The sequence below is a fragment of the Chrysochloris asiatica genome, unplaced genomic scaffold (genome assembly GCF_000296735.1).
Source record: "Chrysochloris asiatica unplaced genomic scaffold, ChrAsi1.0 scaffold00013, whole genome shotgun sequence".
In the NCBI taxonomy this organism is placed as follows: domain Eukaryota; kingdom Metazoa; phylum Chordata; class Mammalia; order Afrosoricida; family Chrysochloridae; genus Chrysochloris; species Chrysochloris asiatica.
In genome coordinates this window covers 27,319,726-27,335,019 of record NW_006408531.1, presented here as the reverse complement: position 1 = coordinate 27,335,019, position 15,294 = coordinate 27,319,726, and the positions used below count along the sequence as shown (strand labels likewise).

General features: G+C 37.9%; 1 protein-coding gene across 1 annotated transcript in view; it reads right to left on the bottom strand.

The window, feature by feature from the left end:
• The window catches only part of THEMIS (thymocyte selection associated), a 315,826-nt gene that overhangs the window by 180,134 nt on the left and 120,398 nt on the right, over positions 1 to 15,294 (bottom strand). The window contains exon 4 of the mRNA XM_006834728.1: positions 5,678 to 6,726. Coding sequence (XP_006834791.1) covers positions 5,678 to 6,726 — 1,049 coding nt within the window. The remainder of the gene's footprint in view (positions 1 to 5,677; positions 6,727 to 15,294) is intronic.

Sequence of the window (15,294 nt, the reverse complement as noted above, 5' to 3'; positions counted from 1 at the left end):
TTCCACCCAATTGCTTATGTTCTCTGGAATTGCTATAAGTTTTCCCTATTCACAGGAAACACAGACCTACATCCTCTATATTAGACCAAGAAGACAGACCAAGCTAGGAATAGATATATATCAGCTACCAGAAGAGCACACTCTGATACAAATCCAGACACTTAACTGTGTTTTCACAGCATCAAGTTAAAAAGAACAATTCACATCATTTATGACCATATCCTGTAGATGACTAACAAGTGGATATAACACTATTCTCTACAAATCTAGATTTAGTGCTAGAGTGTGGGCTTCTTTAACACTTTACGGCCACACTGTGATATCAGATCAGAAGTGACTTCGGAGCACCAGAAGCAGCTGTTGAAATGTTCTCCCTGCACCTCTCAGGAACTATAGCTTTCCTTCTGCCTTTTCAGATCTCACTCTAATTCTGGTGCAGGATCTTTTGTTTTTTTGGGGGGTTCTTTTTTTTTTTTTTCTTTTCATTTCACAGTACCTTACCAATACTGCCTCCCTTGCTCTTTGCCTTAATGTCTCCTTTGGGTGTTCTTGTCTGACAGAAATCTAGAAATTCCAGCAGCAAAGTGGACACTTGGGCATTAAATGGCCAAACAGAGTTAGTGAAATGCAAGATTTCTGGTCCCAGCTGCAGTCTCTGAAGAAGTGGAATATCTCATCTTTCAACCAAAGGTTTGTTTTTTCTACTTGGTTATGGTCTTTTCATCAGAATACAGAAGTTACATTTCTCCTGTGTGGCACTCAGAAGTCATAGCCATATATATCCAAGACAGGTAAAAACCCCAGTGAGCATATGAGCTTTCAAACTATCTGAAACTACTTCAGAACTAGAAACTAATTTTTAAGAGAAGGAGAGTCAATCCCACAACAATTTTATTTAAAACTCAACTTTAGGACCAACTTCATTTTAAAAATCACTTCATAATTTATAGTTGTTTCATCAGATTAAGAATACAAATGCAAAGATCTTAGAGATACAATTTCTACATTATATCATAAACCTAAAAAGAAATTTGAGGGATCAGTTGGTATTGTCCCTCTTTGTTAGTATTGTATATATTTTGTAACTGCCTGTTTATCTATCACATTTAAATAATGACAACACACACATACACACACAATAAATATTTCCATGTATAACGTCATAGATCTTGAGGTGACTGTCATCTTTCTTGTATCCATCCTGTACCTCCACTCATACCTACCCATACCTAAACTACATTTCTCAAGTTGCTAATGCAATTCAGTTTTTATATCTATTTTGTCATAGTGAGAGAACAGTTCACAATCCTCCCTTCGAAAACAATTATATATATCTCAAGTGTTACTAAAACCTGTCTCATATATCTTAATTTTCAAACTTCTTAGATTAACTTGTAAGGTCCAAAGCTGACAATGGCTACCTGCTATTTCTGAATTTGGCTAATACCAAATACATTGTAGAGTCTTACTCTCAGACTGCCCATACATCTTGTCCTATAGCTTAACAATGCAAGAAATGATCTAGTAAAGTTAATGGCCCATTGCTAAGGCAAAGGTAAACTCACATAATGAAGCATCTGATACTCATATCTAAGCATGTAATAGGCATTTTAATGAGCTAAATGAGCTTGAATATTTAATCTCAGAATATCCCTTAAAATTGTTCTCTATATTTAAAGCAATATTCCATACACAATTCAAACTCTTAGAAGTTTGTTTTCAAGGGTTGTTTCCTGTCAGTTAAGTAAAGAAAATGTTCTTTGCAATCACTTCAAAAGCATTGATGATAGAAGAGCTTTAATGTTAATATCAGAAGCAACATAAAGTAAATATATGAAAGGATGACACTGTGATAATAATAATAAAAAAAAGTTGATTGCAAGACTTTTCTTGAACAGATTATGTAGAAACTGAGAGAGCTTCAGTTTAATAGTCCCAAAATGATCCACTAAGTGGATTCCTGTCTCTAAGGTGAAAAAATAGTGTTGAAAATGAGAAAGTCAGTAGGTCTAACACAGGTAAATTTTCATTTCCTCTTACATTTTAAAGGATTTCAGAGAAAATATAGTGCATTCTCTACCACAATAGAATTGATAGACCTAATTAGAGACGGGGGGAAAAAAATCACAGATTCTTCTCAACCAAAGCAGGTATACTTTGAACATATAACACTGATCTATGGCTACGTACTCTACTGTAACATTTTCAGGGACAAGAAATCTATTCTGATATGTTATGTCTTAATTGTTCTTCCTTTGATTTCTAACTAGTGACCTAGTTCTTCTTTCTATTGTAATGGCAAATAACTCTGTACTCTTTCCCACATTGCAGCTCTTTAAATGTACATAATTACTCATATCACCTAGTAGCAAGGAGCTCTGGTGGTGCTATAGGATAAGCACTGACCTGCTAACCACCAGGTTGGCATTTCAAATCCACTAGCAGCTCTGTGAGAGAAAGTTGACACTATATGCCTCTGTAATGATTTACAGTATTGGAGTCCTGATGTGACACTGTGGGTCAATGTGCTGGACTGCAAAGTGGGTTTGAACCACAATGGTTCAGTGGTTTAATCTCACCAGCTGCTCCTCAGAAACCCTATACAGGGTCACTATGGGTGACCTTTAAACTGATTTGATGACACTTTAAAACAACAACAACAAATCCTATATAGGGTTTCTGTGTGTTGAAATCAACTCTATGGCAGAGGGTTTGGAGTTTGGGAATCACTGAAGACAAGTCTTTCAAATCTAGAATAATACTCTGATACTTCAACCATTCATCAAGTGAAAATGGTTTGTGACCTCTTAAAAATATCTGTTAATATCAATCCTATCCCCTCTGTATACAGGATTGATAGGGATGGGCAACTTAAACATTGGCTTCCTAAAATGAGGGGGTGATAAAGGCACGAAGTGACTGGCTTACAAGTTTTCAAGAGGGAGGTTAGTTTCAGAGTGCATGGGGGAAGGTAGAATCCCCACTGAATAGTTTCATCTTGTCTAGATGGGTCTGATAAAAAGAGATGGGGATAAGATTCTTAAGATTCAATAGTGAGTAGTTGTTATTGCAACTGTCACAACTGTAAAGGTAGAACTTTTGTAACAAAAGGGAGGGAGAAGATAATCTTACAGTTCAGGAACAGAGGACCCTAGGACCATCAAGGGAAAAGAGCATGAGTGGAATGTGGGACCCTATCCAGGGAAGCAGCAACACCAGAGATGGAGACAGAGATGAGGACATGAAGAAAGAGAGCAGCTGAGGACTCTAGACTCATGGTAAGAGAAGGACTGGGTGTTGGCGGCCAGGAGGCAGGCTGCAGAATGTGCTGTTTGGTTGTTTAAATAATTATATATTCCTGAGTGTTTTGTGTACATCCTCTCAAAAAGCAAAACAAAACAAAACCCAGAAGGATAGAAGCAAATACTGTTGAATGACGTTGCACAGGGGAAATTATAATCATTGCAATGAAATGATGAGTATAAATTTATTATAAGGAGTTATGTGATTAAATTGGACCTACCCACATAATCCAGAGGTCCCCAGAAGGCACAGATGATTTATGATCAATTACTAATAAAAGAAGCTCTGGTAGCGTAATGGTAACGAATCAGGCTGCGAGCTGCAAGGTCAGCAGTTCAAAACTACCAGCGGTTCCGGGGAAGAAAGATGAGGCAGTCTGCTCCCGTAAAGATTTACAGCCTCGGAAACTCTGTACAGGGTCACAATGACTCGGAACCGACTCCACGGCACATAACAACAACAACAACAACTAATCAAAAGGTTGGTGGTTATTTCTATGAATTTACAGTCATTGAAGACCCTAGTGAGCACAGTTCTATTATGAAATATGTGAGGTTACCATAAAGTGATCATAAAAAATCAGCAAATATTTTTCTGTTTATTTTTAACCTGCATGAACTGGGACAATCTCCTCATCCTCAGATGCTTAACAATTACATTAGTAAAGATTCTTTTGCTATATAAGATAACATATTTATGTTGTTGTTGTTGTTATGTGCTGTGGAGTCGGTTCCAACTCATAGCGACCCTGTATGGGGTTTCCAAGGCTGTAAATCTTTATGGGAGCAGAAAGCCTAATCTTTCTCCTGTGGAACTGCTGGTAGTTTTGAACTGCTGACTCTGAGGTTAGCAGCCCAATTCGTAACCACTATCTACCAGAGCTCCTTAGGTTCCATGAATTTAACATACTCATAGGTTTCTGGATTTGGCATGAGCTTCTTTGAGAGGTCTCATGTGGTAATTCTAACTAAAAATGACAATTCTATCTTACATTATCCAACTTTGTGATTAAAATATTTTGAGCAGGAGAAGTTAAAGACATCCTCCACTTTCATAAAACCCCAAACCAATGCCTTCAAGTTGATTCTGACTCATCGTAACCCTAGTAGGGCTTCTGTGACTCTACATCTTTATGGGAGCACAGCCCCATCTTTCTCTTCAGCATATGGTGGGTTTCAACCACTGACCTTGTGGTAACAGCTCAATACCTAATTCACAGAGTCTCCATGGCTCAATTTCATAGCAGCCTGTTTATCAACATTATTTGGAAACCATTACTTGAATAGAAATGACTCCTCAAAATTGTTTACTTAGAAAAGAAAATGTTATTGTTTTTATCTTTTTCTGAAGATGTTTGGTGATCTTTACTGAATCTCTACTCCAAACAATCAGAATGCAGTTTTGAAATGTAAAATTTAATGTATTTCCATATGCACATACTTGAAGCCTGCCACTGCTATCATTCCTAAGCATGTAGAGTAAAAGCAGCATCTCTCTTTGTTTTACTAATTGCTTTGTTTTCCCCAAGCTGCTAGCATAACATCTGCCAGGCCAGATGAATAAACAACTTACACCTTAGGACCACTGATGAATAAACAACTGGCACATCATGGTGTAAGGACAAGATCTTTCCAAGAAGACAGTAGACAGTTTTCAGACGACAAAGACCTCAAGGATAAATGAAGCTGAATGCCCCCAAATCATTACAGTGGTAATGAAATTGTTGATGCTCTAATGATCTCATACTGTCTGTAATTTTATTGATTTTATTTTTCAACAAAAGTGTTGAAGACAAAATTCTAAGATAGGCAGAATGTTCACAGATGCTCACATTCTCATATGTGATTCTGCCAAGATATTTTTACATCTTTCTGCACATGAAACAAAATGAAGAGATGTATTATAGATGCATGCTTCTGGTAACCTCCTAGAAGAAGGAAGCTTATTATATATGCTCATTTCCTGGCTAAAGTATCAAAACATTTCTAACTTAAAAAAATAAAAAATAAAAATGAACAGCACTTCAAAATAAAATAGATTTACTTCTACGACACATTATAAAACATTCTTAATTACCAGAACCCCTTAAAATGGCAATTTAGGTCATCATCTCCAAATGTCTGTTGTCACTGCTATTTCTAATGAAATAGAAACGTCATGCTACATTTACTAGTTAAGTGTCAAAATACAAAATGCTGCAATCGCTTATGCTGCTCTGTTGCTGTTCATTCGTCTACTGGGCATCAGAAAGGTTCACTTCAAATGTGGTGTGAAAGAAAGAAAAGTAAGCCAAAAAATGAACTCAGAAAAGACTTAAAATACATTGCCTCGAGAAAAACACTTTAGAAGAAAAACCACAAAATCTTATTCTTACCTTGGGAGACTTAGGCAGATCCACTGTTGTTTGCGCTGCTTGGGTTAGCAGAGTTGACTTTGTTTCCACCACTGAGGGATGTTTGGGAGGGCGGGGTGGAGGGTGCAAGAAAGAGCTTTCATATCTCCGCATCATGTAGTATTGTTCTTCAGTAATCTCTTCTACCAGAGTCCTGACTTGCAATGATTCTGTTTCCTTAAACAAGTTACTAACTACCTGAACAGTCATATTCAAGCGTCCAGTAGGAATTTCCCAGCATTCCCTGGGTTTGGCAAAGTCACTTATAAGTAGATAGGAGTCTGTGATATCTTCCTCCAACTGTAGACCTGGTGTAGCAGCCAAAATGTCCTCTTCAATAGAGAGATCTCTCACGGACACCTTCACGTTGAAGGGCAAGCGGAACTGTCTACAGAGCTCAGAAACCTGGTACTGCTTCTTGTCATGAATAACCTCTACAAAACCTCCTTCCATGTACAAAGGCAGCAGTGCTGCCTCATAGGACTTTTTGACGATTTTTTCACAGGCCAGAACGTTCACCACTTCTTTTTTCCCCTCACATAGGACTTCAGTAGTCTGTGAGTGATGCACTAGAAACTGGTCCCCAACTGATATGGATGATAGTTCGTCATGAAGGGGATGAAAGGCTTTGGTGGCTACCACGTGGAGTGGCTCCTTTTTACTCTTAGCTATCTCTAGGTCATAGGCAGTTGGGAACTCCCTAGGTCGCCGCTTGAATTTGCCTTTATAGCTAGTAGGGATCAAGAAGTGTCTTTTAGGAAAATTGCTTCTAATTTCTGAAGCTAAGATCCTTGATGCCTGGTACTTTTTGTGAATCACAATGGTTTTCCCAGGCTGTAAAATGTTTCCAAGCATTTTACATGTTTGAGGTCCTTCTATGACTTCAGCCACTATGGGGAACTCTTCACTGGTCATTTCGAAAAGATCTTTTGTGGATAACAGCTGAAGAAACCAATCAGCATCATAGCAATCAGTAATGTCTTTGACTTCAACATCTAAACTGGGGAGGATGCGGACTATATCCTTTTGGACTGAAAAATAAAAAAATTTTAAAATGGCATTTTGTGCATTAAAATGTTTGCTGTGAGATATAATAGAATCTTTCCTGGTGACATAGATAAGTTTCATTTTAAAAAAAGTACCTCAGATGATCAGAATATAGCATTTCCTACAATGACTTTCCTCTTTTTAAATTTTGATGAGCAAAGTTTAGAAAAACAATAGTCATGTAACCATTGCTTGGATTAAGCTATAAACCGTTAGCCAGCACCTTGGAGCTCTCAGAAACTCCCCAAACTGCATTACCCTTGCTATAGTCTGATAATAACCACTCCCCTGAATTTTGTGTTAATCATTCCCTTGTTTTCCTTTATAATTTTATCACAAATACTGTTGTTACTTGCTGTCTAGTTGGTTTCAGACTCATGGTGATGCTATATAGAGTTTCTAGTGGATTTGAACTGCTGACCTTGTGGCTAGCAGTCCAGTGTTTATTCTACAGCACTACACCAGAAATCCTTATCACATAGAATATATACATGTATATCTGGAAATGTATATACACATATACATATGTATACATATATGTATATATTGCTGTTGTTGTTAAGTGCCGTGCAGTCAGTTCCAACCCATGGAGACCCCACATGGGGTTTCTGAGGAGTGGCAGGTGAGCTTGAACCATTGACAATGCCATTCACACAGACTTTGCTGTCCAGTGTATTAACCCACAGCACTCCATTAGAACTCCTTGAGTGCCATCGAGTCTGTTCTGACTCATAGTACCCCTGTATCAGGTTTCCAAGGAGAGGCTGGTGAGCTTGAACCACTGACCTTGCAATTCAAACTGACCTTGCAGTTCAGTGCATTAACCCACCGCTCCACATGAGGTTCTAAAATATTTATATTATTATATAAAGTGGATACCAACATACAACATTTTTTTCCAATATGAAAGTTCTTTCATTCTCCACTGATACAGCATCAACATCTGGATAGAAAAGGAGTGATACATCATAGATCATTGTCATAGGAACCCTTCCGGAGTCTTTGGTATGTTGGTGGGTGCTGACAAATATTTGCATAATGTGTCACTGAGGACTACTAAGTCTTCATATTTTTCAAGCACCCTCTCTACCAAAAGTCTTTCTTTGAGCCCTACAAAGACACTGAAAATATTATTCTGAAATAATTTGTCTCTGCTTTCCATATACTGTGCCATATAGCATCATTATACATTGTCTTGCATTAAAACTAAAATTATGTGTTAATATGAATTTAGGATTTTATAACAGTTTGTATACTCTGACAATTTCCTAACACAGTATTATATAGCATTCTCATGATCCTCTGTTGCTTCCCCCATCTCCAGCCACCCTAGGTCATTATTCTTTCTCCCTTACGTGCTTTCAAAACTGAACAATTTGGGAGATTTAGAAGACAGAGTTTACTCCAGAAAAACATTATGTGTGTTATTAATTTTTATAATACTAACTAGTTATGCAGTATCTGAAAACTGTAGCTCTACAATTAATGTCATATTCCTTGTACATGCTGTGCAACATAGTTCTTGAAGGCACAACATGAAAAGGTATTATTTTGTTTTATTGAATATTTTTAAAGAAAAAATATTAACAGTTGCCTATAGATAAAAGTCTGTAAAGTATGTAAAGATTCATTACTGAAAAAAGCAGGAAGGCCAAAAAAACTTATTTTTTTAACCTTTTATTATTTTATTTTCAAAGTTAGCATATTTTAATTTTTGAAATTTTTGCCACAGGCTTTCCTGCATCCCAAGATAAATTTAGAAACATAAAAATTGAGTTCATTTAGATCAAAACAAACTAAGTTTAAGAATTCTAGCTGTTTGCGTTGCTATTAAGTGCCATCGAGTCAGTTCGGACTCAAAGTGACTATGTATAGGGTTTCCAAGGAGTAGCTGGTGGGTTTGACCCACCAACCTTGCCGTTCAAACCTACTGAAAATATTATCCTGAAATAATTTGTCTCTGCTTTCCATATACTGTGCCATATAGCATCATTATACATTGTTTTTGCATTAAAAATAAAATTATGTGTTAATAAGCACTTACAGTCAAGTGCTTATCCTACATCACCACACTAGGACAGCACTGGCTCTAGAGGAGTGTTTATACATATGTTCATGCTATTCTTTAAGTCCTAGGGAACAGCACAAATTGGCAGAATAGATGCAATCAAGGAATTTCTGGAATCTTTGAATTGATACATCAAAACATCAGTCAGTCCTCAGAGAAGACAGATTTGTGTCTGTGTTTGGGCACTGTGGGTGCTTTTGGTCAGAAATAGTCTCAGTACAATTGTTGTTGTTGTTGTTAAGTGCTGTTGAGTCAGCTCCGACCCATAGCTACCTTATACAGGGTTTCCATGGAGTCGCTGGTGAGCAGTTCAAACAGCTTTACAGTCTGGAGCATTAACCCACAGCACCACACCCGGTACAGTTTGTTGTTGTTGTTAAGTGCTGTCAAGTCAGTTCCGACCCATGGAGACCCTGTATAGGGTTTCCAAGGAGCGACTGGTGAGCTTGAATAACCAACCTTGTAGTTCAAACAGCTTTGCAGTCTGGCGCATTAACCCACAGGCCCACGCCAGGACTCCCACACCACGTACCAGAAAATTGAGCAGCAGTTAAGTAGCCTAGCCTGAAAGTTTTCTCTTTTGGAAATAGTCCTCAAGAGAAAACTTTCAGGTTAGGCTATTTAACTGCTGCTCAATTTTCTGGTATCAAATTATGGATCTACACTCAGTACTTTTATATTTAAATCCCCTCAGGGCATGCATTAGGCAAATCTGCTGCACAAGACCTTTTTAAAGTGTTGAAGAGCAAAGATGTCAGCTTGAGGACTAAGGTGAGCCTGACCCAAGCCATGGTATTTTCAATACCTTCATATGCATGCGAAAACTGGACAGTGAATAAGGAAGACCATAGAAGAATTGATGCTTTTGAGTAATGGTGTTGGAGGAGAATATTGAACGTGCCATGGGCTGCCAAAAGAACCAATAGATCTATTTTGGAAGAAATGCAACCAGAGTGCTCCTTAGAGGCCAAGATGACCAAACTTCGTCTCTCATACTTCGGACATATTGTCAGGAGGGACCAGTTGCTGGAGAAGGATATCTTGTTTGGTAAGGTGGAGGGTCAGAGAAAAAGAGGAAGATCCCAATAAGATAGATTGGCCAAGTGGCCGCATCGATGGACTCAAGTGTGGTAATGGTAGTGAGGTTGGCCCAGGATCCAGCAGTGTTTCGTTCTGCTGTGCATAAGGTCGCTATGAGTCAGTACCGACTCGATGGCACCTGACAACAACAACAGGACATACTGGAGCACTGGTGTGGTGCTGTGGACTAATGAGCCAGACTGCAAAACCACTTTAAACTGCAGGTTGGCAGTTCAAGTTCACCAGTCGCTCCTTGGAAACCTTATGCAGGATCGCTATGGGTCGGAACCAACTGGATGGCACTTAACAACAAGAAGTGCATAGTATCATATCTCATCTTCCTTGACATACTAGTTACATTTGACAGAGTAGACTTGGCTTCCTCTGAAACATTATTTTCTTCACTTATTTTTCTGATATCCTTCTGTTTCTTTGATGGTTTCTTCCCTCTGTGCACCTCCCGCCGCCCTGCATGGACACACACCTACCTCCTAGTGAATCCATGTTCTTTTTTTTTTTTTTTTAAATCTATATCCATATCCACAATAATCTTACACAGTCTTATGTGTTTAATATAATTAATATGCTAATGACTACACAAAGTATATCTCTATTTAAATCATGCTCCTAATCTCCACATCTCCACACTGAAATGCTCCATTTTGATGTCTAATATGTTGTTCTTCTTCTTAGTTGGTTTGAACTCATAACAACCCTATGCACAGCAGAACAATAAAACTGCCTGGTCAGGCAGCATCCGCATAATTGTTGTTATGTTTGAGCCCATTGTTGCTGTCGCTCTGTTCATCTATCTCCTTGGGGGTCTTCCTGTTTTTGATTGATCCTTCACTTTACCAAGCATGATGTCTTTCTCCAGGAAATGGTCTTCTTTACAACATATCCAAAAAACAAGAGACAATGTCTCCCCATCCTCACTTCTAAGGAATATTCTGACTACACTCCTTCCAAGACTGATTTGTTTGTTTTTCTAGCAGTACATAGTACTTGCAATATTCTTTGCCAACACTATAATTCAAATGCATCGATTCTTTTGCTATCTTCCTTATTCATTATCCAACTTCCCTATGCATATGAAGCAATCAAAAATTTCTTTTGCAGCAGATTTGCTTAATTTAATATGCTGTTTGATTTCTTCATTGCTACTTTCATGAGTGTTGAATATGGAACCAAACAAAATGAAGTCTTTGACAACTTCAATCTTTTCTCCATTTATCATGTTATTATTTATTAATACAGTTGTGAGAAGTTTTGTTTTCTGTACACTGAGGTGTAATCCATACTGAAGACTGCAGTCTTTGATCTACACCAGTAAGTTTTTAAGTCCTCTTTGATTTCTGCACCTCCATGTGACAGGTTGTTAATGAATCTTCCCCTATCCTGAAGCCATATTCTTATTCATATAATCCAGTTTCTCATATTATTTGTTCAGCATACAGATTGAATAAGTATGGTGAAAGAATACAACCCTGACACGCACCTTTCCTGATTTTAAACCATTCAATATCCCCTTGTTCTATTTGAACAACTGCCTCTTGGTGTATGTACAGGTTCCTCATGACCACAATTAAATGTTTTTGGAATAGCCTTTCTTCACAATGTTATCCATAGTTTATTATGATCCACATAGTCAAATACCTTTATATAGTCAATAAGGCCCAAGTAAACATTTTTCTGGTATTCTCTGATTTTAGTTAAGATAATCTGCTGTCAGCAATGCTGTCCCTAGTTCCACATCTTCTTTTGAAACCTGTTTGAATTTCTGGCAGACCCTGTCTATGTATTGCTTCCATTTGTTTTAATTACCTTCAATAAAACTTCACATACAAGTGATATAAATAATGTTGTTTAATAATTTTCACATTCAGTTAGGTCACCTCTCTTTGAAATGTGCACAAATATGGTGGTGGTGGTGGTTCCGACTCATAGCGACCCTGTACAGGGTTTCTGAGGCTATAAATCTTTACGGGAGCAGAAAGCCTCATCTTTCTCCTTTGGAACAGCTGGTAGTTTTGAGCTGTTGACCTTATGGTTCGCAGGCTGATTCATAATCACTACACTTGGCAAGGTAGGTGTCTTCCAAATTTGTTGATTTAGATGACTGAGTGCCTCCTACCTATATCAGTTTGTTGAAACATTTCAAATAGCTTTCCATCAATTCCTGGACTCCTGCTTTTCACCATTACTTTGAACTTTGCTTTTTCAATACCAGTATTTCTTCAAGATATGCTACCTCTTACAATGGTTGAGCACTGGCCACTTTTTTTATTTTTATTTTTTTGAGTACAGTGACTCTTTGAATTCCTCCCATTTTATTTTGATGCATCATTCAATGTTTTGCCCATAGAATATTTCAATATTGCAACTTGAGGCTTGACTTTTTTCTTCAGTTATGTCAGCTTGAGACATGCTAAGCATGTTCTTCCCTTTTGGTATTCTAACTTGAGGTTTTATGTACATTTCATTATAATACTTTACTTTTTCTTCTTGGGCTGCCCTTTCAAATGTTCTGTTCAACTCTTTTACCTCCTCAAATCTTCCCATTGCTTTAGCTTCCCTATGTTCAAGAGCAAGTTTCATAGTTTGTCCTGATATCCATTTTGGTGTTTCTTTCTTTCCTCTCTTTAATACTGGTATGAACTGGTCTTTCTTGTAGGCATATGGATATTATCCTATAATCAGGTAGATCTTGAAATGCACTTTTTGAAGATGAATGTGAGGTCATTCCTCATTAACTTGTCATTGTAAATCATATGACTGTCTCATTCAAAATGGCCAATACCTATCCACTTCAGCTCACTAATGCCTTTGTTGTTGTTGCTTTTCCCATTTCAGTTAATGGAACTTCTTTTCTTTTCTCATTCCTAAAATCTAGGAGACATTTAGCTGTTTGTTCTCTTTCTCTCACATCTGACATTCATTGCATTAAGATCAATCCAGTCTAAGCCATATTATGTCTTGCTTGGTTTATTACAATAGCTTCTTCACCAGTCTCTTTATGCTTAAATCTCAATATGGCAGTCAATTTTTTTTTTTTAAAAAGATTACATCAGTCATATCTCTCTTCTATTTATAGTCCCACAAGAGCAGTCCTTTTCATTCAGAATAAATTAAAAAGCATGCTTTCAGACACCACTTATATTCTATCTCCTGCCTCATTGCCACACATAAAAAAATAAAAATCTTCTGCTGCCCCTAGCTTACTCACCCACTGTCCCATCTCTTTATTTTAAATCAGGTCTTTGCACTATTTCCATCTTTCATACTTACACACACAAACATTTCTATGGTGCAAAATTCCACTCATAGTACCCCTATATGACAGATCAGAATTGACCCAAAGGGTTTTGGTACTGTCAGATAGCACTGGACTGATAACCACAAGGTCAGAAGTTCAAACCCACCATCCAACAGCACTTGACAACAACAACATTTATGGAAACAGACTGCTACATTTTTCTCCTATGGAGCACTGGGAGGGTTTAAACCACCACCAAACTATTGATTAGCCACCAAGAGCTTAACCACTATAACACAAGGGCTCATTCAATCAAATATATTCATGACAAATTTCTCTTCTTCAAATGTGTTCAACTATCATCTTTTCAATGAAACCTATCACAACTACTATATTTAAAATTGCAACTCTCCTATAGCTTGCTTTGCTCCATTAAATTTTTTTTTTTAATTTTCATGTCAAATTTCATCTGCACTCCTTCCATATAATTTACATGTTATGACCATTGTTTATTGTTTATTCCCCCAGGATTAGAACAGATGCTCCATAGAGTTAGTGGTCTTTGTTTTTGCTCACCAATATATCTCAGTGTATAGAATGGTACCTGGCCATACTTAATTGTTTTTGTTGTTGATAAATGTCATCAACTGGATTCCAACTCATACTGACCCGGTATAGGTTTTCTAAGTCTTTATATATTCTCAGGAGCAGAAAGCCTCACACCTTGTGGTTCCAAGTCCAGTGCTTATCGAATGGAACCCCCAGTAAATAAATAAACTGAATGAATGAAAGTCAAACTTCGGAACAATGTCCTTGAGAGATCATTCCAGGTTACAATACAATGAGCAAGTGGATTTCCACGTAGAATTTTACTGGGGGAGAAAAGTTTCCAATGTTGAAACTGCTATCAATAACTGTTGTTGTTAGGTATCATCGAGTCATTACTGACTCACAGCAACCTTATGCACAACAGGGCGAAATACTGTCTGGTCCTGCACCAACCTCATAATTGTTGCTATGCTAGAGACCACTGCTGCTGTCACTGTGCCAATCCATCTCTTGGGGTGGGGGGTGGGGAGTCTTCCTGTTTTTCACTGACCCTCTACTTTACAAGCATGATGTCCATCCTCAGGACTGGTCTCTCCTAAAATATGCCCAAAGTATGAGAGATAAAGTCTGACTCTACATTCTTTCCATATTCTTTTGGTGATGTCTGCTATATTCAATATTTTGCCCTTTTGTTGTTGCTGTTATTGCAAACCATTGCAACCCTGTATAGGGTTTCCAAGAAGCAGCTGTTAGGTTCAAACTGACCTTGTGGTCCAGCACATTAACCCACCAAACCACACCAAGGCTCCATAGAATCCTTCAATATTACAAATCGAGGCATATTTTTTTTTCTTCAATTCCCTCAGCTTGAGAAATGCTGAGCATGTTCTTCCCTTTATTATATAGATAAATAAATAAATTACGGCAGGTATTATATATTTCATTTAAAAGGGTCTTAGAAGATTGTAGTTTTTCTTACTCAATAGCTGTTAGGTATTAAATTATGTTTGGGGGTGTTATGTTATCCTTAATAAAGGCCTGCCCTCAAGGAAAATTATTTTAATAGAGTCTAATCAGTGTAGAATAAGCACTGAACTGCTAACCTCAAGGTTGGTGGTTCAAATCCACTAGCCACTCCTTGGAAACCCTTGGAGCCAGTACTAATTCATGACACTTAATAACAACAACAGTCAACATAGGTATCAACAGAGTCTAAACAACATGGTTGTTATGAGGCAGAACAGACTCAATGGCACTTAACAACAGCAACTAAAAACATGGAGGAAATACTTCACTGGAGCTCCCCCCTCTAACTTTGTGCTATCGTATTGTAAGGTGTCATCGAGTTGGTACTGACTCATAGCAACCTTATGCACAGCAGCATGAAACACTGTCCAAACCTGGGCCAACCTCACTATCGTTGTCACACTTGAGCCTATTGATGCTGCCACTTTGCCAATCCATCTCTCTGGGGGTCTTCCTCTTTTTCTCTGACCCTCCACCTTACCAAACATGATATCATTCTCCAGCAACTGATCCTGCCTGACAACATGTCCGAAGTATGAGAAACGAAGTGTGGCCATCCTGGCCTCCAAGGAG